The sequence below is a fragment of the Heptranchias perlo genome, chromosome X, assembly GCF_035084215.1.
Source record: "Heptranchias perlo isolate sHepPer1 chromosome X, sHepPer1.hap1, whole genome shotgun sequence".
In the NCBI taxonomy this organism is placed as follows: Eukaryota; Metazoa; Chordata; class Chondrichthyes; order Hexanchiformes; family Hexanchidae; genus Heptranchias; species Heptranchias perlo.
Window position 1 is genome coordinate 2787208 of NC_090370.1, and position 23265 is coordinate 2810472.

At 41.9% G+C, this 23265-nt stretch overlaps 1 protein-coding gene across 3 annotated transcripts in view; it reads right to left on the reverse strand.

The window, feature by feature from the left end:
- The window catches only part of pan2 (poly(A) specific ribonuclease subunit PAN2), an 82129-nt gene that overhangs the window by 34356 nt on the left and 24508 nt on the right, over positions 1–23265 (reverse strand). For 2 of the 3 annotated variants that reach the window (XM_067976473.1, XM_067976471.1), the window contains exons 13-22: positions 22001–22074; positions 19703–19844; positions 17905–18042; positions 16684–16743; positions 16037–16127; positions 14202–14359; positions 13357–13500; positions 10716–10895; positions 8146–8239; positions 6540–6743 (exon numbers count right to left, since the gene is read on the reverse strand). In XM_067976473.1, the coding sequence (XP_067832574.1) occupies positions 6540–6743; positions 8146–8239; positions 10716–10895; positions 13357–13500; positions 14202–14359; positions 16037–16127; positions 16684–16743; positions 17905–18042; positions 19703–19844; positions 22001–22074 (1285 nt within the window). Of the gene's footprint in view, positions 1–2446; positions 3866–6539; positions 6744–8145; positions 8240–10715; positions 10896–13356; positions 13501–14201; positions 14360–16036; positions 16128–16683; positions 16744–17904; positions 18043–19702; positions 19845–22000; positions 22075–23265 lie in introns of those variants that run through there. The other variant, XM_067976472.1, reaches the window with a different exon arrangement.

Here is a 23265-nt window from a genome sequence, read left to right on the forward strand (position 1 = left end):
GAATGCAGTATGAGAATGGGGGAAGATCACAACTTGCAGATCAGAGTATAAAACTCCTGCTAAAGAACAAAAGAATGAAGGAACTGTAGGACATCCATCAATTCACAAAATTCTGCAAACACAACAAAAATGTGAAAATTCCTCTATGAAACAAGTTAATGGAGAATGATGTGGAAATCGTTCAAAAAGCATCCAAGTGTGAAGATGTCACATATATTTACATATGTGCAACCTCATGAATTTAACTGCATGAATAACTGACAAAATGGATATGAAGACCTAGGCCATGATAGCCAACTAATGATATTTGAAGAACTGGAAAGTAATGGTCAAGCTTAAACCAGGAGCGAGAGAAACTCATTGACAAATTAGCAGGCAGTAAGTCAACACCATAATCTTACAAGAGACTTACTGAATGAAATCAACAGACCAGGTAAAACCATAGCTGCTTTGAGTCACCTCATCTGGGTCCAACAGAAAAAAATGATGATCTGTACAATAGCGACATAATCTCAGTGCACTGGTGGAACGGGATAGGTGGCAGGAGAAAGAAAAAGTACGACTGCTAAAAGATGCCTAATGCAAATCCTGGGAGTGGAGTGGCAGCAACTCATCATAAAGCAGCAACATTTTAATAATTGGGTGGAGAAGAAGACATTAGTGCTGGCTTGGCCATACATATAGAGTACCACATACCCAACTGGCACACTACCACCCAGTTAAATGAGGAACTGAGAGCAAGAGAGCACTAAATGCAATGGAAGAATAACAGCGACACTCTGGAAAGAACCGCACCCAAAATGCTGAAATTGTGACGGGAAGGTTTCATGCTGCGAGCAGTGAAAACATCTCTAAACTAAGCAATGTTTGCAGTATGTGCAACATCATGTGCTGCTTTCTGTGCAATAAATTGAAAGAATCATGAGTTTTGCCCTTACTCTCTTATCAGGCTATTTTAAGAATTAGGTACTTTTGGCATTTTCCATGTGTTTGAATAGGCGTACTGAAACAAGACAAGGAATTCAGGCAGCACTTCCAAATACCATGGCCAAAGCTACCTCTAAAGAGATCAATTTCTGCTTTTGTGTCGAACACTTCCTTCTCCCCTCATCAACACTTAACTCTTTAAAACGCAAGTCCATCCAAAAATTGCATACTGCTCTGTCACAAAAACATTTTTTTTTCTCAGTGTTGAATTTTTAACTTGTGTTGCAGCATGCGAGGGTTAACAAGCCTGGAGCACACAGGGTATTTCTCGAAGATAGAACCACAAGCTCAGGGACCAGACATGCTGGCTGCAGTAGCCTTCACAAGCTGCGATTTGTTAGGGAAAGTATATGAAGTCCAATGTTCTAATTAGGTTAAATGGCCACAGATTTCACAATATATCATGAGCATGATATGCCTTTGTCAAAGGTTGGCTATACATTTAATATGCATAAAGGAAATGCAGAACTTTGGAATTCAACTTCAAAGGGATTTGGATTGTATTTCTGCGGGAAACACGCTTACCCGAAGGAGAGTTTCCTGGGCGAGCACTTCAGGTGAACTTCAAAAAAGTTCTAGTTTTAAGATTATGCTGACCAGCAGAGAAGTTAGGCCAGTTTGAAACTGCAGCATGTTTCAAAGTGTAAGAAGTGAGTTTTAAAGTCGTTGCTGGATCAATATCCTGGAATTCCCTACCTAGCACAATTGTGGGAGCAACATCACCACATTGACTACAGCGGTTCAGGGAGAAGACCCACCGTCACCTTCTCACGGCAACAAGAGACGGGCAATAAATATGGCCTTGTCAGTATCATGCCACTCTGTAAACATTACAAGATATGCAAGAGCAGCAGGCGGCGTATTTTTGTTTTCTTCTTACAAAAGTGCCTGGCTTCCACTAGGCACCTCCCCAATCCAGTGAAGTGCGCAAGTATGGGCTGCCTATGTTATCAATACTTATACATTTACTGGTTATTTTTGCACCTTTTGATTTACAAAGATTATGTTTTGATGCAGGAGCCTCGCAGTTGAAAGGAGTATGCCTATTTTAAGATACTTACGTTTACATCAAATCCCATACATATTTAGTGTCAATGTTTTCTTGATGAACAATTTTCAGGTTTAGTATTGCACACAATTCCATAACCTTGTCAAATATTTTACCAATTCCTACTCTCAAAAGCAGTTTGCATTCCCAAGATAAGAATCCCGATTCCAGACACCGACGGCAGTTTATGTGCACACTTGTTTGCATTCACTTTTTTTTTTGAATAGTCCAGTTATTTATTTTCAATAGATACATGAACTGGGCCAGACAGGTCAAATAACAGATTGGAAACCTCGATTTTTCCCTGCAAGTGCACCCTTGGCTCAATCACGGTAAATGTTTTTACTTACAGCAGGATGTAGAATTATGAAAAACTAACATTAATAAAGAAATAAAGAGCCAGACCAGGAATTTCTTTAAAAAATAAAGTTTTTTTATTATCTTCAGAAAACAAAGGTAGACCAGAGTTTTTCAACTGAACTTTTAAAAAGAGCTTCCAATTTTATAATGATAGGAACTGCAAATGTGTTTCCTTCCAATGCAGGTACATATGTAACAATGCCGAATATTGATAGGGTCTCGCACTATATGTACAGGTATATGTAAAATACTGTAATAAAGATTGTTAGCCATTTGGAGATTATTTGTAAGCTCAAAAAGGCCCCATTTATAATTTTAAAAGGCCTGAAAGTTCGGGAACCTCGGCAGTGTGGCGGCTGAAGACCCTACATCATTGTGCTGGCTATCTGGGAGGGGGGCAAAAGAGTAAAAGGAGGCCATAAATACAATCTCGGAATAGCGTGGACTGTTACCATGGTGAGGGTATCATCATGACATCATTCCCATATCCTGATTGTTTAATAAAACAATCTAAAAGATTTGGTTGAACTGTTAAAATCAATGTGGTATACCTCATTCAACATGACAGTATTTCAAACACGATCTCTACACTAGGGAAGGCCACCATTTCTTGCAAAGCAATGATTTTACTGAATAATAATAGATGTGTGTGAAATCTGATGGCAATGCATGACAATGTTACCATCATCGTGTTTATAAACCCTATGTATTTTCTCCACTTTTTTTCCTGCAACAGGCAAATACTGGACGACACGGGCATTTTAAAGATTTTCATTCAATCTCAGAGCAGCCAAAACCTCGAAGTCTGCCAACCGCGTCTGGGCTTTCTGGATCAAGCATTCTGCCTTCATCTTCAGAGAGAAGTTATTCTGTCCTATGAGCACAGCTCTGGGAGGGGCGGGGGCGCATTAGTTTTTAAAGGAGAGAGAGCAAGACAGTGAAGGAAAGGGCTTAAGAAAACTGAGGGAAAAACATGAATTTTTTAAAAAGCACGTAACGTTTGTCAAGAAGCCTCTGGAGATCTGGGAGCCTTGGAGTTCCTCAACAGTGACGAGCGCAATCACAACAGTGATCGACCTGAGACGTTAAATCTGTTTCTCTCTCCACAGATGTTGCCTGACCTGCTGAGTGTTTCCAGCATTTTCTGTTTTTAATATCACAACACTTCTCTGTTTCCATTTTACTACAAGTGACTTGTTATTGTTCTTTTTCTCCCCCAAACAATCTGACTTTCCTTCCCATTCTTCATCCAGTCAGATCAGTTTTCTTTGGTGGTATAATTTAATACTGCGACAGGTCAAGCACCACTCCATGCAGTCTCCATTTAGAAACAGATTTCTTCCGGAATCTGTTAAAAATACAAATTGTTTTTCCCCCTCAAATGCTGCAGGATTCGCTCCTCATTAGATTAGATAGTTCATTCATGTTTCTTCACATTATAAACCCATCAGAGGTGGGAAAATTGGGTGCCTAATTTAAGAAAAAAGAGAGAAGCTTGAAAGTGTAGAAGCTGCATTAAAAAAACCATCAAGATTAACCCTCATCAACTCACTGTAGTTAATGAGAAACGTGTAAAGCTGATTGCAATGTTTTGCGCTCATCAGGGTGAGAGATATACTGGGGAATGGAACATGTTTCCACTTTTTATACCCAGACAGCATTAAGCAGGGTAGAGCTCCCTCTACTTTGCGCCAAAAATGCACCAATGTGAAATCTCCATTGCCCATACCAGCCACCGGTGTCTCTCTCTGGGTAGGACTGGCAATTTAAGTTCCAACTATGGCTAGTTCTGTCCTGTGGACCTGCAAGAAGGCAAGTTGAGACGGCCCAAACTCATTTCACTGCAGCTATCACAATGGAGATTCTCATTCCATCAGTCCTAGGTGGATTCAAAGCCAGATTCAGATGTATATTAACCAGTGATTCATTGCATGTAGCATTCCTAATCTGAATCACATTACAACTTTGAGGCCTGGAGAACAGGCCAGCTGCTTTCCCGCAGGAAGTGAGGGAATCACTCCAAGCATTCCTACACACCTGTGTGGAGTGGCCACACAGTAACGTTGGTGTAAGCCAGGAAGCCAATCCTTTCAGCTGAATACGGTGCTGGCATGGGGGTACTTCAGAAATGGAAACAGGATGGTTTTAAAAACTTAGTTTACGTTTTGGAAACAAAAGATGCTTAACCAAAGAATGAGTGAACTTGCATTTACATAGCGCCTTTTCACATCCTCAGGGCGTCCCATAGCACTTCACAGCCAATAGATTTCTTTTGAAGTGCGGTCATTGTTGTGCAGGCAAATGCAGCAGCCGATTTGCGCACCGCAAGGTCCCATAAACAACAAATAAGATGAATAACCAGGTAAGGGGATTGGAAGAATGTTGGCTAGGACACTGGGAGAGCTTGAGTCCTGGAGCAGGGCTTGAACCCACAACCTTCTGACTCACACAAGAGAACGACCATCTCTGTAAAGCTAGCTGTTAATCACATGACAACCCATGACATCACTATGCTTGCAATCAGCCTCAATGGCCAAATGTAAATTGCATTGTTTGTGAACAACCTATCAAAGTTTCTGCAAAATTCTATATTCTTAATTTATGGAACATTCGACACAGTTAATAACCTTTACTAACTACACAAAATAGGAACTATGAAAGGTCACTCTAGGTGGTTTATGGCCAGTATGAACTACAGCCAGGGCAATAAATGCCTCAATCAGCACATTATCAAACCTTGAAGTGTTTTGCTTCAAGCTTATGCTTTTCTTTGATTGGGGGGGGGGGGGGGGGAAGAGACAGAGTAAGGGGTGGAATGAGTTCCTTAATGAACAAAAAGTAATGTACAAGTTTGATACGATTGTTTAATAAGGAATGAATCACGTGTGGAACCTGAGAGTGACATGGGCTGATATTCTTGGCTTATCTTCAGAACCTACAGATTGCCCATTGTGCAGCTTGTATTTACCATGAGCTTTTTGTTGAAAGTATAGAACACAGATTTACACACGGGTAAGGATTAAAAGGAGAGCTCCTCAGTATCATAATACTTTTAAAAAAAACCTTTGGAATATTTATATTCAATGAGTACTCTTGGTCTTGTTGAGGGAACTAGCTCAAAACAGTTACAGTGCAAGATGGATGGATTCATCTCAGCAGATATGATGAACCCAGGCGTGCATCTGCAACTACAGAAATTCTTTGCCGTTTAGTTAAACTGTTGGGCTTGGAAACATCTTGAGGGTGAGGTTAACAGCACTTACTGCTCAAACAAAATGGTTATTCAAATTAAGATCAAGTTTGAATAGTTTCATTTTTTTGCTCATCAAGGTGAGGGATGTTAGTGCTGGGAAAGGGAACATTTTCCATTCTGTGCATGCAGTGTCAGCATTAACAATGTACATTTCTCTAGCATACAGAAAGACGCCTTGAAGGGTTTTTACAAAGGATGGAAAAAGTGGACGCCAAACAGGGAGGAGAAAAAAAAGAGTAAAGCAAAAAAGGAAAGCAAAGAGAAGAGTTTTTAGGGGGGCTTTTGAAAGCTAAGAGGAACATGGCAAGATAGAGGGATTTAGGGAGAGACTCTCAGAGGGCAAGGGCAGGACAGCTGACAGAGCAGCCGTTGATAATGGAACGGAGGATGAGGAGTAGGCTGGTGTCAGAGGAGCAGAGATGGAGTAAGGCAAAGCCATGGAGCATTTGGGGCCAGGTATAGCATGATTAAACACAGAATAAAAGTCCCTCAACCTCAGAAAAGCACCCCCTACTGTACCAACATGACATTTTTCCATTTCTCACACCAACCATCTTGTAGACTCAGTGAGATTGCCAATTAGTGCTGAATTACGGACAGTTTTGTGCTGTGGGCCTCTGCCAGCCGGGAACTGGATTCAGACTACCAAATTCACTTCATGTAGGATTGTAACAACCAGCAGACAGAGGTTTTCATCTCATCCATCTGGGCTGGAGGTGAAGGCCAGTGTACATCCAGTTCCCTAATGGTCTGATTTTAAAAGGAATCCACCTTTCAAGGCTGCAGTTCGGTACAATACAGCAATTTTTTGATAAGGATAAAATTTTACATGTTAACTTTAAGCAATGAAATGCCGTCACAACAAAAAAGGAAATAAAAAAGGTACTTTACTTTTGGGACTATTCTGCACCTCTCCCTCAGGCTCTGGTACTTTCCAGTCCATCTTTCTGCCTTTCTCGTAAAGGCCTTTCAGTATTTTCCGGAATTCATCCACATCTATGCCGTGCTTGGTCAATTCCAGGTACTTGCGATACAGCTGCAGCGCTGTGCGAGCATCCTCTATACTGTCGTGCGTTTCACCCTGAATTTTGAGTTCTGTCAGAGAAGTGAAACAGTACAAGAAGTCAATGAGTCTCTCCAGATTTAAATGGAAGAGAGGAAAACGAAAACAAATAAATCTACTTCGAGATGGAGTGTAACAGCATCAAAACCCAAGCTTTGATAGAATTCATGTCAGAGATGGGAAACTATAATTAATAGAGATAGAATCATAGACTCTTACAGCACAGGAGGCCATTCGGCCCATTGTATCTCTGCCGGCTCTTTAAAAGAGCTATTCAATTAGTGCCTCTCCCCCCTGCTCTTTCCCCATAGCCCTGCAAATTTTTCCTTTTCAAGCATTTATCCAATTCCCTTTTGAAAGTTACTATTGAATCTGCTTCCACCACCCTTTCAGGTAGCGCATTCCAGATCATCACAACTCGCTGTGTAAAAAAAATTCTCTCATCTCCCCTCTGGTTCTTTTGCCAATTATCTTAAATCTGTGTCCTCTGGTTACCGACCCTCCTGCCAATGGAAACAGTTTCTCCTTATTTACTCTATCAAAACCGTTCATAATTTTGAACACCTCTATCAAATCTCCCCTTAACCTTCTCTGCTCGAAGGAGAACAATCCCAGCTTCTCCAGTCTCTCCACAAAACTGAAGTCCCTCATCCCTGGAACCATTCTAGTAAATCTCTTCTGCACCCTCTCCACGTCCTTGACATCCTTCCTAAAGTGTGGTGCCCAGAATTGGACACAATATTCCAGCTGAAGCCTAACCAGTGATTTATAAAGGTTTTGCAGAACTTCCTCACTACCAGCTCCTCACTATATATATTTTCTTGCCAAATTTTTCCCCTCCTCTCCTGCAGGCACTGACTTCTTGCTGGGCCCTGGCACCGGTTCCCTTTAGCCAAGTGGTCATTTTTCAAATGAGCCTAAATGGCGAGTATCAGCAGGCTATTTGACTGTGGAGAGCATCACAGCCGAGCCTGATCCTGTCCTCCCTCAACGTGCACTTTCCAGGATAGGATGCTGGATAGTGATCAGGAGTAGGAACCCTGGCTGCTTTCCCCCTAGCTATTCCAGGTGCACCAAGGCCAATTGTGATGCCCCTATTGCTGCCCCAGCTGAGATCAGCTAACTCAACATAGACCAGGGATGGGACCTTCCAGGTCAACAGGGCTCAGCAGGCAGCAATCTTACTAACAATGGCCTTACCCAGCTGAACTACTGGGGAGTACATTTTCTCCTACAGATGGTTCCATGTGTGCTTCATGCAATAGCAGAATTGATGATGTCACATGATTCAGCTACCTCAATGCAGGCAGCAATGTTATCAACGTAGCTCACCGCAAGTGGTGAACCGCGACTGATTACAGGGGGCGTTTGGAATGACACACATCGACTGACATTAACAAAAGTTAAAAATCTTAAACTGTAACAAATACAAACCTAGAAAATACCATGCAAGAAAACGCAGCGAAATCATCCTCTTCCGAGGCATGTGAAATAAATACACAGTGTCTATCACCTGCTCCTTTGGAATCTGAAGATGGAAATGGGGAGAGAAATACATTAGTCCAAAACTGAAATTTATAAAAACCAACTCACTGAACATTTCCTTGGGATTGTGCAGCATGCACATTTACGTCACACTGAACAGACGTGGTAGAATATTTGTGAAAGTTGCCCTTTTTACTCCTGAAATCACACAGTAGATCTGATGCCATATGTATAACCCAGTGATAGCAATCTATTAAACCATCTTCCCTCATGCCAGAAATTTATATTGCTTATGTTTCTTTAATCTTTGCTCACACCAGTGCTTTTATTTCTGAAGATTATGATCATTGCAATATTAATGCAAATTTGGCTGCTGGTTTCTACAACGTGTACCACAGCCAGCCCGTATCACACTGAACGGACATCACAGACAGCAACTCTATCACACAGAACACAGCAGCTTCCTGCCATATTAAGTCCCACAGAATAACACCATTAGGGCTAATTTTCCAAGTAGATGCTGCCAACAGGGAACCTCACCCATTGGCAATAGTCACTTGGAAAATTGGCCCCATTATGTTTTCTCCACCTTTTTTCTTTTTTTAAAAAAAAAGGCCCCCTTTTCCAAAAAAAAATCATAATGGCTCAGTTGCTAAATGCACTGCAATGTGTGATAGTTCAATAATCTCAGCTGGGATGGCGATAAGGGCACTACAGTTATCCTCAGCACCTCTGTGCTAGCGAAGATTAAGTGACAAGGCTCCCGCTCCCAACTATCACTTAATGATCCCTGCTGGAAGTCTAGGTCGGGATCAAGCCTCTCTGTCCAATTTGCCCACCAGTCAATTAGGTTGCCAATACTTACGGTCGAGACTCTCATATGAATCCCAACATGAGTCAGCACCTTCAAGAGAGGGAGAGGGAGAGGGAGAGGGAGAGGGGAGAAAATACCCCTCAAAACAGACATGTTCTATAAATAAGAGAAATAAAGAGACTTGGTGGTTCATCAAAAAATAAACAGCCACTGAATCCAGCTTAAATAACTCCAGTCTTGGAGTTACGGTAGCCTAGTGGTTCTGGTACTGGACTAGCAACCAGAGATCATGATTTCAAATCCCACCATGGCAAGTTGTGAAACTGAATTCAATAAATTTGGCAATTTGTGCGTCAGCACCAGAAAATGACCATGAAAGCTGCCAGACTATTGTAAAAACCCATCTGGTTCACTAATGTCCTCCAGGGAAGGGAACCAGCCACCCCTACCCAGTCTGGCCTGCATGTGACTACACCTGTGGTTGACTCTTAAAGCCCTCAGGGCAACTAGGAATGGGCAATAAATACAGTCTTGTCAGAAACAAAACAAAGTTATGCAATTTAGTATTTGGTACATCACGAGTCCCATTGTGTATCTTCTATCAAAAACAATGCAGCTCATACTGAAACCCATCTAACTTCCACATTTGCGATTGACTTCAGTTGGGTTCCCCCTAAAAATCACCAGTTAGCACTCTCCCAGTATTTGAAGATCTTTATGGGGAAAAACTATGGGGACACAGAGGGGGTCTCCCTTAGAAGAAAACAAAATGCTGCTGAAAATATGACTCTAATCTGTTGTCACTTTTGGAGATATTAAATTAACATTTTTAAGCACTTATTTTTATATCTGTATCTTTTTTCTTTTTGGTGCTGGAAGACCTGCTGTCTTTCCAGCATTTGTAGTTTTTTTTTAAAACTGTGGATACACTGCAGCAAATCAGACAGAATTTATCAAGGATCAATGGTTTCCTTTGTTCTGCTTTTGCCGCAATTTGGAAAGGACTGGCAATGGTTAGACTGTACATTATGAACGCCACATAGAATCACTGCCTGCCATGTAGCAATGGTACAAGCGAACTTCATTGTATAGTTGAACGAGAGGTCAGCGAGATGGTAATAAGGGAGCATCAACTTTATGATCACAAAAAGAATTAAAAAGGTTAGCAAAAAGAAATCTTAGAATGTGGAATTCTCTGCCCCAAACAGTTGTTGAAGCAGAGTCCATAACTTTTTTTTAAAAAAAGGGAATGAGACAGTTGCTTGAAAAAGAGAATATGGGGAAAAAGCAAGAGAGCAGGATTAGACTAAGGTGGTTTGTAGAGAAAAATGTCAGTACAGACTGATGGGATGAGTGGCCTGTTTCTGTGCTGTGATTCTAGTGTTTTTTTTTAAATGCATCCTCTCAGGCTTCCCCCGCCAGCCCAGGAATAAATCCAGGCTTATCCTAATTAAGCATCCATGACAAAATATCCTGTATCGAATTGAAATCGAACATTTCCTCACTTAACCTCTGTTCTTATCACCACCGACTCCCTTTGGAAGTGCCATAAAGATGGTCATGACAACCAGGAGACCAGCTACCAACATGGCAAGATTTGATGTGATAGGAAGTGAGGGAGACGGTGCAAGTCTCCACAACTACAGCGTGTTATTACAGGTGGTTTATCCAAAGTATTCTGTTTAAGTGAACTTTTGAAACCTACCATAAGATTGATGACTCTGAAGTCCTTCTGCAGCCCGTGTCCCACAAACTTCACTCCAACATCAATGAGGAATCTCAGTTTCAGGTACGTTGACTTCAAGGTGGTTAGGTGCTTGGATGAGATTTTGGCATCAAGGTCCCCAGGTTTGATTCCAGAATACTGAGTCAGGTAGTCCACAACCTAGTGTTTTTTCAAAAAGACAAACTTGTGAAATAAGCACACAAGATAATTTTCACCCCAAACAGTTAGAATCTAAATAACATTTAACCAACAAAAGAAATACTTTCTTCCCCCCACCACCACCAAGGGTGGGTGGCCAATCTGCTGCCAGGTCTACATTGGTGCCACACTGAGCTGGCAGGATTTCCCCTCCTGCTATGGTAGGATGCCTGATCTCCATTTGGTGCCCCTCTGCTTAGCCAAGAGAAATGAATACCAGCACAGAGGACTTAAAACCCAGGAATGAACTGAGAATAAAGGGCCTGATTTTAGCAGGCCTGCGGGTTTCCGGCGGGTTGGGTTTCGGGTGCGTGGTCTCCGCGCCCGGTGAAATTAGTGGGTTGCCCGCGCGATCGTAGCAGGCAATCCACTAATGGGATCCAATTACCTGCTCCTCCGGGGTCCGCGCTGCTGGTCTGCGCGTCGGGCGGGCTGCGCATGCGCAGTACGATCTGTCAGCTGGAGGCTCTCTAGTTAAAGGGGCAGTCCTCCACTGACAGATGCTGCAACCAATAGAACACATTACTGCATGGAGCAGCCCAGGGGGAAGGCTGCTCCCAGTTTAATGATGCCTCACCCCAGGTATCATCAGATGGGGTGAGGAGGAGGGGGGGGGGGGGGGGAACAGAGATCTTCCACCCGGCGGGCGGGAGGAAGCGGCCTGCCTCTGCCACCAAGAAGGCCTGGCTCGAGGTGGCAGAGGGGGTCACCTGCGCCACCAACATATCGCCCACCTGCATACAGTGCAGGAGGCGCTCCAATGACCGCAGTAGGTCAGCCACAGTGAGAACACGAAGTCTTTCCCCTACACTCCGTCTGCCACAACACTGCCCCCACCCCACATCTCCTTCGGCACCGCCAACACTACTCTGTCACATCACCCCTCATACCCACTCAAACCCCATCCTCATCCTACCTGCACCTACTCACCCGCCACTAACATGCAACCCAATCCTCATACAATCTCATGGCTCTATCCCATACTCACCCTCTCGTGCATCTCCCTCACAGCCAGCCTCACTCAACCTGCCACCACCTGTGCTGCAGCCACAGGGCATGCATCACATATGTGCAGTAGGCAGCGTAAGGCAAACGTGTCGTGAGCATGAAGGGGATGCACAAGGGTGTCTGAGGGTTTGCCATGGGTGTTACCTATATTGAATTTCAGAGCAACAAACATCACACATTATATTGGCACCACCACTGCCATGTCTCCGCAAATCCTGTCTGTTGTGTCCAATAATGCCCGCTCCTGGGTATCACTATGAGGATCCACCACTGATGCCACCCACTGTGTTACTGCAGAGTAGGTGCAGGTGTATTTGCAGGGCTCTTTCGCGCAGACGACTGAGAGACATCGGCGGTGTACCCGGCTGCACCCTGGAAGGATGCGGAGGAGAAGTTGTGGAGGGCAGTGGTGACTTTGGCAGCGACAGGTAAGCAGATGGTGCTGGGGCAAGCCAGGAGCAGCTCGGCATGAAAGAGCCTGCAGATCTCCATGACTACATGTCGAGTGAATCTGCGCCTCCGTGTGCACTGCTGCTCGGAGAGGTCCGGGGACCCTGTGGCGAGGGTAGTGCCCTCTGCGACACGTCTCTCTCTGCGGTAGCCCGCCCTCCTGCTGTACAGGTGGATATGTCACAGCACTCTGTTGTGGAGCTCCACGTGTCAGAGGTGGACGGCGTGGATGGCGAGGCTGGTGATGCTGTTCGCCCTCCGAGGGGGTCATGACTGCAGCTACGGCGGCCCCCATCCGCAATATGTACATCTGAGGGGGTCCGCAAGGTAGGCACATGTCTCCGGACCCCGGGGTGAGTGTGCAGGTTGGTGACTTTGACCGTCCGGAGGGGGGTGGTGGAGGCCACACTTTGTCCCAAGTGACAGAGCGGCCTCCTGCAATGGGTGAGGGTCTCCCCCCACCACCTGTGAAATGGACCTTTGCAGCTGCCACAGGCTGACGGCTGCAACACGTCCAGTTCAACTAGGACTGTTTCCCCCAGTGTGTGAAACAGTCCCATGTTTCTCCAAAATCACACACAGTCCCTTAATCAGGTCAGTTAATGACCTGAACAAGCGAAATAAATAACCTCAAGTGGCATCCCGCTGGCTTTAATTGCCTGCGGGATTCCCACCAGCGGGGGCCACGCACGCAGCCCCGCACGTCATCGGGGAACCCGGAAGTGGGCGGGATCGTGGCGCAATCCGGTCACGTGACTGGATATCGGGATTTTCGGGGCCCCCCCCGCTGGAAACCCACAGGAAACCCGACGGTAAAATCGAGCCCAAAATGTCTCACAATAGACTGAGTTGAGTACTCTATAATGATTTACATTAGTAATATAAACTGTATACTTGATCAACTGCAAGACAGAGGTCACCCAAATTCGACAGCAATCAGCAGCACCACTGCTCATCACATTACCTGCTCCTGTGTGGAGATGTAATCGTCAATGAAGGGAACACCCTCATTTGGTCCCTGACCTCGCACACATGTGATTCTGGCCACTGACATTTGGCTAGGTTTGATGGTGGATTTTGTTCCATCACTGCGCAGCTCTGCCTCTTCCTGTGAGCAACAAAATGAACCATATGACATCAGCAAATAAAAAGTGCCATCTAAGTTTGGGCAGCATTCAGAGATGACCACAAAATTTACATACTAAGAGGGGATTATTGTATTTTTAATTTTCTTTCAAAAAAGAGTCACACTCTCAATTATACACATAATCTGCACTAGTTTGATTAATATGAATTGTCTTAAAATATTTTTTTAAATCTGATTTAACTTCACTTGGGAACATTATGTGTACTCACCAAAACAAGGAATCTCAGTGCTCAGAAGTGGAATATTTTCCACCCATCAAGCAGTTCCAGGTCATATGTGTAGTAAAGCTCCCTGTACTCCACTCAGACAATGCGCCTTAACCCCAAAGAAGCGTACCCCTTCTGAACCAGTATAACATTTCCACAAAGACCACATTATTTAGTTATACGAGCCTGTAACTCCCCAATTGTAGATTGGTGTCACCAATAGTTACTGGAAAAATCCAATGCCCACACTATCCCATCTTGTGGACTTGGGGGGAGGGGGAGAAGGGGGGTGAGGGAAGGCAAATAACTGGTCAATAAAAAAAATTGTTGGGTGAAAATTCTGGGTAAAATTGGTGTATTACACAATGTTATTAATTGTACACTTAAAAGAAAGACACTTTCCCCAGGAAGGTTTGAAAAACTGGCTTCCTTTGCCAAAATGTTTAACATCCGTACCTGATTCAGTGTGACGAACTCTGCATCCAAGCCCACTAAATCACTGGGCTGGGGCATTTCATTCAGCATTAGTGGGATGAAAGTTGCATGACACTTTCGCTGCTTTCTAGCAAGAGACGCCTCTGCCAGCAAAACACTTGCTTCAATTGGATTCTTTACTGAAAGGGGGAAAATAATTTCAAGGTTACTGATAAAGCGGACATGTAATTAGCTGGTCAGTGTATGCACTGGAGATTAGAACATATTGACAATTCAACTCTCCCATATGGGAAAAATCCCCAAGTTGGATGCAGGAATGAAAAAAATGGCAGTGCCACCGAATCAGCCAGGTTTAGGGCCCCAGCATTCTGCCCACTTACAAAATAACTGCCTCATACTCCACACATCAAGAATAGAGCAGCAAATCCTGCACACCATTCAAATGATGATATTGCTGATTTAAGTGGTTGGGACATACTTAATAGATATTTATTGTTTAGCAAAATATAAGAATTATTTACTGGTGCATTTCATTCAAAAGATATTATGGGAAACACACAAAGAAATAACCAAGGATAAGTCACAAGGCAAAACTGCATAGTATACAGAGCAAGCCCAATGAGCTGGAGTACTGCAGCCATTTTTTCGGAACCTATATCTAGCCAACTGGACTAAATTAGGCACAGAGAGAATAAACAAATTTGATTGTTTTAACAGAAAAACTAAACCCCTACTTTTAACAGGTCACCGGAATAGACCTGTTGGGCTGAATGGCCTGTTTCTGTGCTGTAAATTCTATGTAATATTATTAAATAAAGGAGGGATCAACAAAAAGAAAGTCAGGATGGGAAAAAGATGACAGTACAAGAATCATTTAAAAAATATCAATAAAACAGTCCCTTTTAAATAGTTTACGAACAAAATCCTCCAATGTGTTCAAAACCTGCTGTTGGCAGAGAAATCCAACTAACACCAAATTTTTAAGCAATTAGTAAAATAAAAATTGCTTCTCCTGATGCAGCACATTCCGGCTGCCTTATACACATCTATGTTTTAAGTATTATTCTGTGGCTAGTTGAATGAGCCAACGATGCTGTGGAAAAACAGAGCACAAGGAGCTAGTTATGTTGTCCTACCAACAACAAATCGCAGGAAACACCAGAAAGTTAAAAAACTGTTATGAACTGGATTACTCCATAATGCAGCAGCAACTACCCACAGTTATCAATGGAATTTGTTTGCACCTAAAACTATTGAAAAATACATTTTAAGCATAAAAGCTTCTCTTTAAAAACTAAGATGGTGGTGTAGCCTTAATTTAGAGCATGCAGCTATAAAGTCTCTGTGCTCTCTCCTCCCCCACCCCACACACACCAGTTTTCTCTCTTGAAGGCACTGAGCACAATTCCGTACGGGCCGACAGCCCTCCTTTACCTCATCCAAGTAGTCATTCTTCATGGATGGATAGTGATCAGCAGCAGGGACCCTGGGTGATTTTCCAGCTTTCTAGCCCAGAGGTGCTGAAGCCAATTGTGGCATTCCCTTCCACTGCCCTAGTTGATATCAGCGAACTCAGCACAGACAGGGTATCAAACCTGGGATCTTTCTGGTCTGAATAGCTCAGTATTACACTGCCATTACCCACTGAGCCATCATGGAGCATCTCCTTCTTATATGACTACTGGACAGGAGGTCAATTGTTCATTTCACATTTACATATATACTGCTAGGGGACAACCACCTAACTGCAGCATGCAAAGCACTGCCCAAACTGTTGAGGGTGGAATAGATTTTGGCTTCTTTCAGATCACCCTATTCATCTCGAGTCAGCAATTTATGAATTAAATGTTACCTACTGGTTAAATCGTACTTGGAATTCAAATTCCGTCTAGCGTAATACAGAATACACGGAATCTTCCAACTCAAATCAAACTGTACAGCTTCACACTGCAAAAAATAAATGCAAATGTTTAAATAAACCTTAATCTCAACAATTTTCAAAACATTCTTACTGGTCTCCATTTAAAAAAGAATTCTCCACTCCTTATATTCCCCTTTGGTAGGTGCTGGTGCTCTGGTCTTAGAGGTTAGCTTAACAGACCTCTAGCCAATATTGCTCTGTAACCTTCTGCTAGGTGATGTCCAACAATGACCTGAATGACCCTTCCCGTCTGGGAAGCTGCTAGCATTTTGGACCTCAATCCCTTTCCCCTCCCACCTCCAATCAGCCAACTAACATTGGGAGCTTGTTATACATGAACCCATGGTACAAACCTGCATTCCATTACTTTGGCAAAGAATCATTTTGAGTAACCTGTATTTACATAACCAGCCATAGTGAAAGATTTCTGATCGGTACTTAGGGCAAAATTACAAATACACATATGAAGAACGCCTTTCAAATGTTGCTACAAATAGTGGACAGCAGAACTCTCCCTCCAGCATAATGGTTTCAAAACACCATAATTAAAAAGATAAAAATGAGTTACTAATCATTTATTACCTTGTCAATTGGTTCTATGAGAAAGTCATTAAACAGATACCACTGTTTGTGAGTGACACCCTGAAACATAAAAATACTGCATGAGATACAGATGTTAAACCCTGGCTTAAACCAGCAGTTTTCAAACATTTCTGCATTGGGGAACCCTTGCAAATACCAACACATTCCCAGGCGCCCCTGTCCTAATTCCAAAAAACAGCGTCAGCTACCCAAAGGAAAACAGTGCCATCATTGCAGAGAATGTTTTTATTAGTATACAGCAACAGAAATAGTAAGAGTAAGTCAACAAATATAGAAATCTGATGCCCTCAGTGATGCTGTGGTGCAAACTTGAGTCCAGGGACCCAGTTTGAAAATCTATGGTCTAAAGTGCTGGTGGTTCACTGGTAGAACCTTGCCAAATACCAGCCTACGACTTGTAAAAATGGAAAGGTTCTCACACATTTTAAAATTGGCAACTGCCACTTGGCAAACCCCCAATCTCTGCTCATTGAAATCTCATACGATAAGGTGCTGAGATTACTTCCACTGTCCAGTGTTTTGTGAGGACAGGGAACAGGAGTTTCGGGACCTGCTGCAACAAGGTCAATTCATGTTCTGCCAAAGATCCTAAAATGATGCATTTTACAATATTACGAGGCTTTACATTTCTTAAACTTGATTTTTTTTTTCCTCTAACAAAACATAGTACAGCAGTCAAGATTACAGCATCACTTATAGCAGACTAGAACTGACCACTCTCATTACAGGTGTAGAAAACATCCAGCAGCAAAAACAATTGTGACAGAAAAGGAAGGCGACCTTACTGACTCAAATAATCGAGGTACTCATCCGTAAAAATAAACACTGGCCACATTTTTTGATAGCAATAATTTCTATGTTGGGGGGGGGGGGGGGGGGAGAAGAGAAGAAACATTTGAGCATTTGGAAAGTTATCTTGCATTTACAGACTGATTTGAAGAAAAACTATACCAGGGAAGCACTGTTTATTAATGTATGGATTCTAGAAATATGTTTTCAGTTATACTGATAGCAATCCTTGAATACGAATGTTTGTTACAAAAGTTTGGTTTTGAAAAGTGAAGCATATAAAATATTTCATAGGCAAAATTCTAAGTTTTTCAACACAGTACATGAACTCTTTTACTCCTGATATTACCACTCTATTGACACTAAAATATGCCAGTTTCAAGACATGTTTGGACCTAAATTATACTGTACCTCCTTCCGCTGGTGATATGTTTCCCCAACCTTAATATGAGCCACAAGACTGCCACCAGTCCGAGGATCTAAAATGTGGGCCACAGTCACCACCAGATCATACAAGTAGGTGTTCTCCTCATCTTCTGAAGGGCTCAGCTGCAGAACAGGACCAAAGTCAACAGTAAGCCACCTTAGTCTGCTCAATGACTTCTACATAACAAATGGGTTATAGATTGAAATTACTGGAAATGAATAAACACCAAACTGAATATTGATGCATTTGATTTATTTTTTAAAATAAAAAGTAAAAGCAGCTTTCTCTTGATAATTATTTCAAAGCATCTAAAAAGAAGTCTTTAAAATAGATTTATGTTGTTAACATAAAATTGCACTGTTAAAGTTAAACTACAAAGTTGGAATGATGGAAACCACATTTAATTTCCAACACACATCTCTAAAATTGATGTTTCCCAGATCTCTTCCCTTCCCTCCCCCAAACACACCACTCGAAGAGAATTATTGGGCACAGTCCTGGGGTCTCAGTCTCTAACTCACAGAGAGAGCTTCCCTCCCTTTCCCCTTTGCAGAGATGTATCTCTGTACAGCAGCACAGTTGAGCCTCAAATCTCAATCTGTCTACTGCCTGTGTCTAGTCTGGCTATTCTTTCAAAATGGCTTTTAATCATTTTTTAAAATTAGTGTTAAAATATGGCAAATCAGAATTACAGAAATGTTACATTTAAAAGTCTTCATTTCCAGTATCCTGAATATATATAAATTGTTTTCCATGCTGCATTACTAACTCCTATTAGGAAACATAGGGGTACATGCAAAATATACATTATCCAAAAATAAACACAAGGTACTTTCAAACCCTTTAAGAAACCCTGGGAGGGCATAAAGGACAACACATTTCTAAACAGGATACAAGTGGCATTAAATATAATTAATGGACAACATTTTTAAAACCAGTTACAACTAAACTGAAGCTGGGCTTGTATTAGCTATTGCCAGCCATGGTGAAGAAAGGACAGGGTCCAGAACAGAATATTCCAATCCTCCAGTATATTACAAGGACCCACCTTGCATTAACACTGATACCAGGCTTCTGCCACTTGGGCTCACAGTGAGCTGTACAAGTAGCAATGCTCCCTCTAGTAGCTATGACAGGTACTGCAGTATTTCAGTTCAGTCAACAGTTCCTATGGACTTTACTCTGTTCAAAAGTGAGTTACTTGCATAACCACAGTTGAATGCTAATGGGTTTACTCCTCAAATTTCATATTACTGTATAATAATGTAGAGTAATAAGTAATGCTGCAAACATTTCTGTAACCAAAAAAAAAAGAAAAATTAACCAGGGCATCAACTGCAAACTTAATAGTCCAGACAATTTTCTGTTCAAACAGTCTTTCCTTCAGATTATGGCCTTCAGATGTGTACAATTTTTTCATGTGTTGTGGAAGAGACATTAACCCCCTCAGAAAAAGATGTTCATGTGATCTGCTTCCAGGTCTCAGCCCAAGCTGCTCTGTAACTAGCCATTAGAACGTATACAACAGTTGTATGGGTCGCTCACCCTCTAATTTTTCCAACCGAAAAGGGAACTGTCCAGCCCCTACTTTCAAATTCCATCAACTGAGATCAGAACCTGTTCATATGAGCTTTCCTATTACAGCTCCACTGTACCACCACCTGAATTTATTTTTGGATTACTTTTCTGATCTTCATTGAAAACTTTACATCAGAATCAATCCTTTAAGGGAAGGTTTGAAAAGATACATCAAGGGATAAACGCCAAGAAATAGTTACGTACATCTTCATTTTCAGTCCAGTTTGTGACTTCCAGCTCCTTATTTTTAGTCAGCTTCATCTTGATAGAACAGGGGATCCAAATATTTTTCAGTTCCTCAATTGATGTATAGAAGCTCAGGCCTTCTGCATTACAAAGTGCTTCCCTGAAAAAAATTAAAGCATCCTCTTATAAATGGAACTTTATATTACTATCTCTCAACAATTAGGAGGAAACTGGGGCAATGTTTTCCTTTAGGTTTAGGTTTATTTTGGGAAATCCTTTGAAGTTAAATAAAGAAAATACTGTGATGATAGAGGTCACCCTAGGAGATGAGTCGGATACAGTACTTAGTGTGTGTATAGTTACAGATCTGTTCATTGTATAAAGACTGTGTGCTACCTTCAGTCAGGTTCGCAAATTGTATGAATACCATACCACAAAGGTAGCCATGGGCTATTCTATTTATACCATAGTTATGTACAGTTTCAGATATATTAATAGTTAGCAAAATAACTAATTTTTCTTCCTATTGAAAAAGACTGCTTATTTGAGAAATAAAAAGAGAATGCAAGAAATACGCAGCAGGTTGGTCACGATCTGAAAGAAAAATATTTCAGTAGATTTACAGCTGAAATGTTCATGATTTAGATGCTGGCCAGCCTGCTGTGTATTCCCAGCATTCTGCTCTTTTATTTCAGATTTCCAGCACTCTCTTTTTATCCCTACTTGTTGCAAAGTAAGTCACATATGGTCATCCACTTGCCATGGAGACTAGGGTCAATGTTAGGTGAGGATGAGACACAACTTATGTTGTGTGGACCTGTAGAGTAAAGCCTGGGTCTGTAGTTTAACATACTCTGTTGGAAGCCTGCGACTTATGTGTGTCATGTGGTCTGAGCCATAGATTTCTTACATATTTCTTGCATTCTTACATTCGGCATTGTAGGGATTTGAATATTGCACAAAAATAACACTACATTTAAAATGCACAGGATAGAAACACTAACAATGCAAAATGCTTTAGGGCATTAAATTATCAAACTATGTTTATTCCGTTTGTTCTTTTATATTTTGAGGAATTGTTTCTAAGTAGCTGCAAATGCTTGAATACACATGACAAAAGTGGTAACTGTTTTCTTTAAAAGAAAAATTAACAAACTGACCATTCTGGTTTAAATTTAAACATTACAAAAATTATATTCACTTTGTATACATATGTATTTTTGAATTTTGCCCCTTGTAAGATCTGAAGATTATCTTTGTTTTGAAGTTTGTCTTTTTCTTCCCAAAGTTACAAATTCATGAGAGGAGGACAGAGGACCAATAATGCATGTGTGTTGTATGGGACCATAAAAAAGGTCATTTTTTTCACAGCTTCATTTTGATGTAGTTTTGTGGATTCTCTTTGTTCTCATAGAGATGCTGGCTAGTTTTGTTCAGAAGGTGCAGAGTTCTCAGTTCTGTACAGAATTGCCGGCTGGTTCTGTTCAGAAGGTGCAGTGCTCTCTGGAGCAAAGGGATACCCAGAAAACTAACCAATGGTCTGCTGTTGCAGCTGAAATCTTCAGATAATTAAAACCAGTCACACAAGGCTGTGTTATCACATACTCCACAATCCCCAAACACTGTTTAAACAGCTCTGGACTCTAGGATTCTAGATGGTGATACCATTACTGTTTTGTTAAATTTTTCCTATCCACTTTTTGCACTAAAGCATCTAAAAGCCTTTATGTATAATTTCTAACTAAGCACATTTATAAGGTCTAACCAGCTCTATGTAATAAGACAGATTTGGGGAGGAAAAAACACAACAATTGGCTGGTGGCATAACAGGTTAGAATATTCATTCACCATGGCAGGAGGGGCACATCATTTCCCATTGATCATTTATTTGAATTACAGTATAATAAACTAACTGGAATGACAGACCATAGGAGTATAAACTAGTGGTTCAAAGCCCTTCCAAAACTAGAGGGTAGGTTTTTCTAGTTCTCGCCTTTACCCAGATGTTTGGCCCACTGTGAGCACAAATCAGAGTATCGCAGACACACGTCTACCCTTAGATCTCATTCTTTTGATATTACACCCACTTTGTAAGTACTCTGGGTTGTATTTTTATTAATTATTTGGGCCATGAACTCTTGTTTCTTAGGTGAACAGGTGACAGAGACAATATGTTGTTCTTGAACTGAACACAAAGGGAAGGCAATTGTGCACACAAGTACACTTCTCCCAATGTTAGTGAATAGAAGCACTTGAACTGGGCTACATTATAAACTCATTACTCACGCCGAAAGAAAAGGCCAAAAAAAAACCTACCATTCTGTTGGGTTATTTTCTTTCATTTTCATTGCTTCTAAATCTTCCTTCCTCATTTTGTTGTGCAATTCATACTGTAACAAAATAAAACACATCACTATAGCAATATTCAAAAACAACACTTTATGCCACCAGTGTAAAGCTGTATTTAAACTGGCCCCATCCCCAATTCTCCTGAAGATGCTGACCTGCAGGCCTCTGGTACCTCATTTAAGTGGCCATTATTCATGTAACCCTAAACAGTGAGCCAGCATGCTATTCGCGCATAGAAGGCATCACAGCCAAACTCTATCCTGTTCTCACTCAACATCTACAAGCAGTGCCGCGAAGGGCACTGCAGCTGAGCTAAATCCCATCCTCACCTGACATCCATTCACATGCACTTTCCAGCAGTGGTAACTGGATAGTGAGCCAGAGTGGGGACTCTGGCTGATAGTACCCCTGAGCTAGGGTGGGTGGCAGAGACCAACTGTAGAGCCCTGGCTAAGATCAGCTAACTCAGCATATACCAGGTTAAATCTAGTCTATACAATGTAGTAGCACACCTCGTAGCAAGGAATCTCAGGGAAGATAAATCGGCCTTGGAAAGGGGTACAGTGCAGGTTCACCAGAATGACACAGAGGCTTAAAGGGTTAAATTATGAGGCCAGGTTGCATGAACTTGGCTTGTATTCCCTTGAGAATAGAAGGTTGAGGAGTAATTTTCCAGAACAAGAGGGCATAATCTTAAAATTAGAGCGAGGCCATTCAGGAGTGATGTCAGGAAGCACTTTTTCGCACAAAGGGTAGTGGAAATCTGAAATTCTCTCCCCCAAAAGGCAGCGGATGCTGGGACAATTGAAATTTTCAAGACTGAGATCGATAGATTTTTGTTAGGTAAGGATATCAAGGGATATGGAGCTAAGATAGGTAAATACAGTTGAGGTACAGATCAGCCATGATCTAACTGAATGGACCAGCAGGCTCGAGGGGCTGAATGGCCTCCTCCTGTTCCTATTTAATAACTTAATCATAAGGCATGTCTGGTATTTGATCCTTATCAAATTATCAGCTGACTGGTACAATAATTTGATCAGATACAGCACCGCCTATATGTTTGAGTGGCAGGTATTATATCAATGAATGGCCACTACTGAAATGAACCTAGTATCTCTCCCACAGCACTATCCATTCTTGGATTAAGGATAGACTTTTTGAAAATCAAAGTTATCGTTTTGATTGGTTACACATAGCGAGTCTGTGAAGTGTATTGTACAATACAGGAT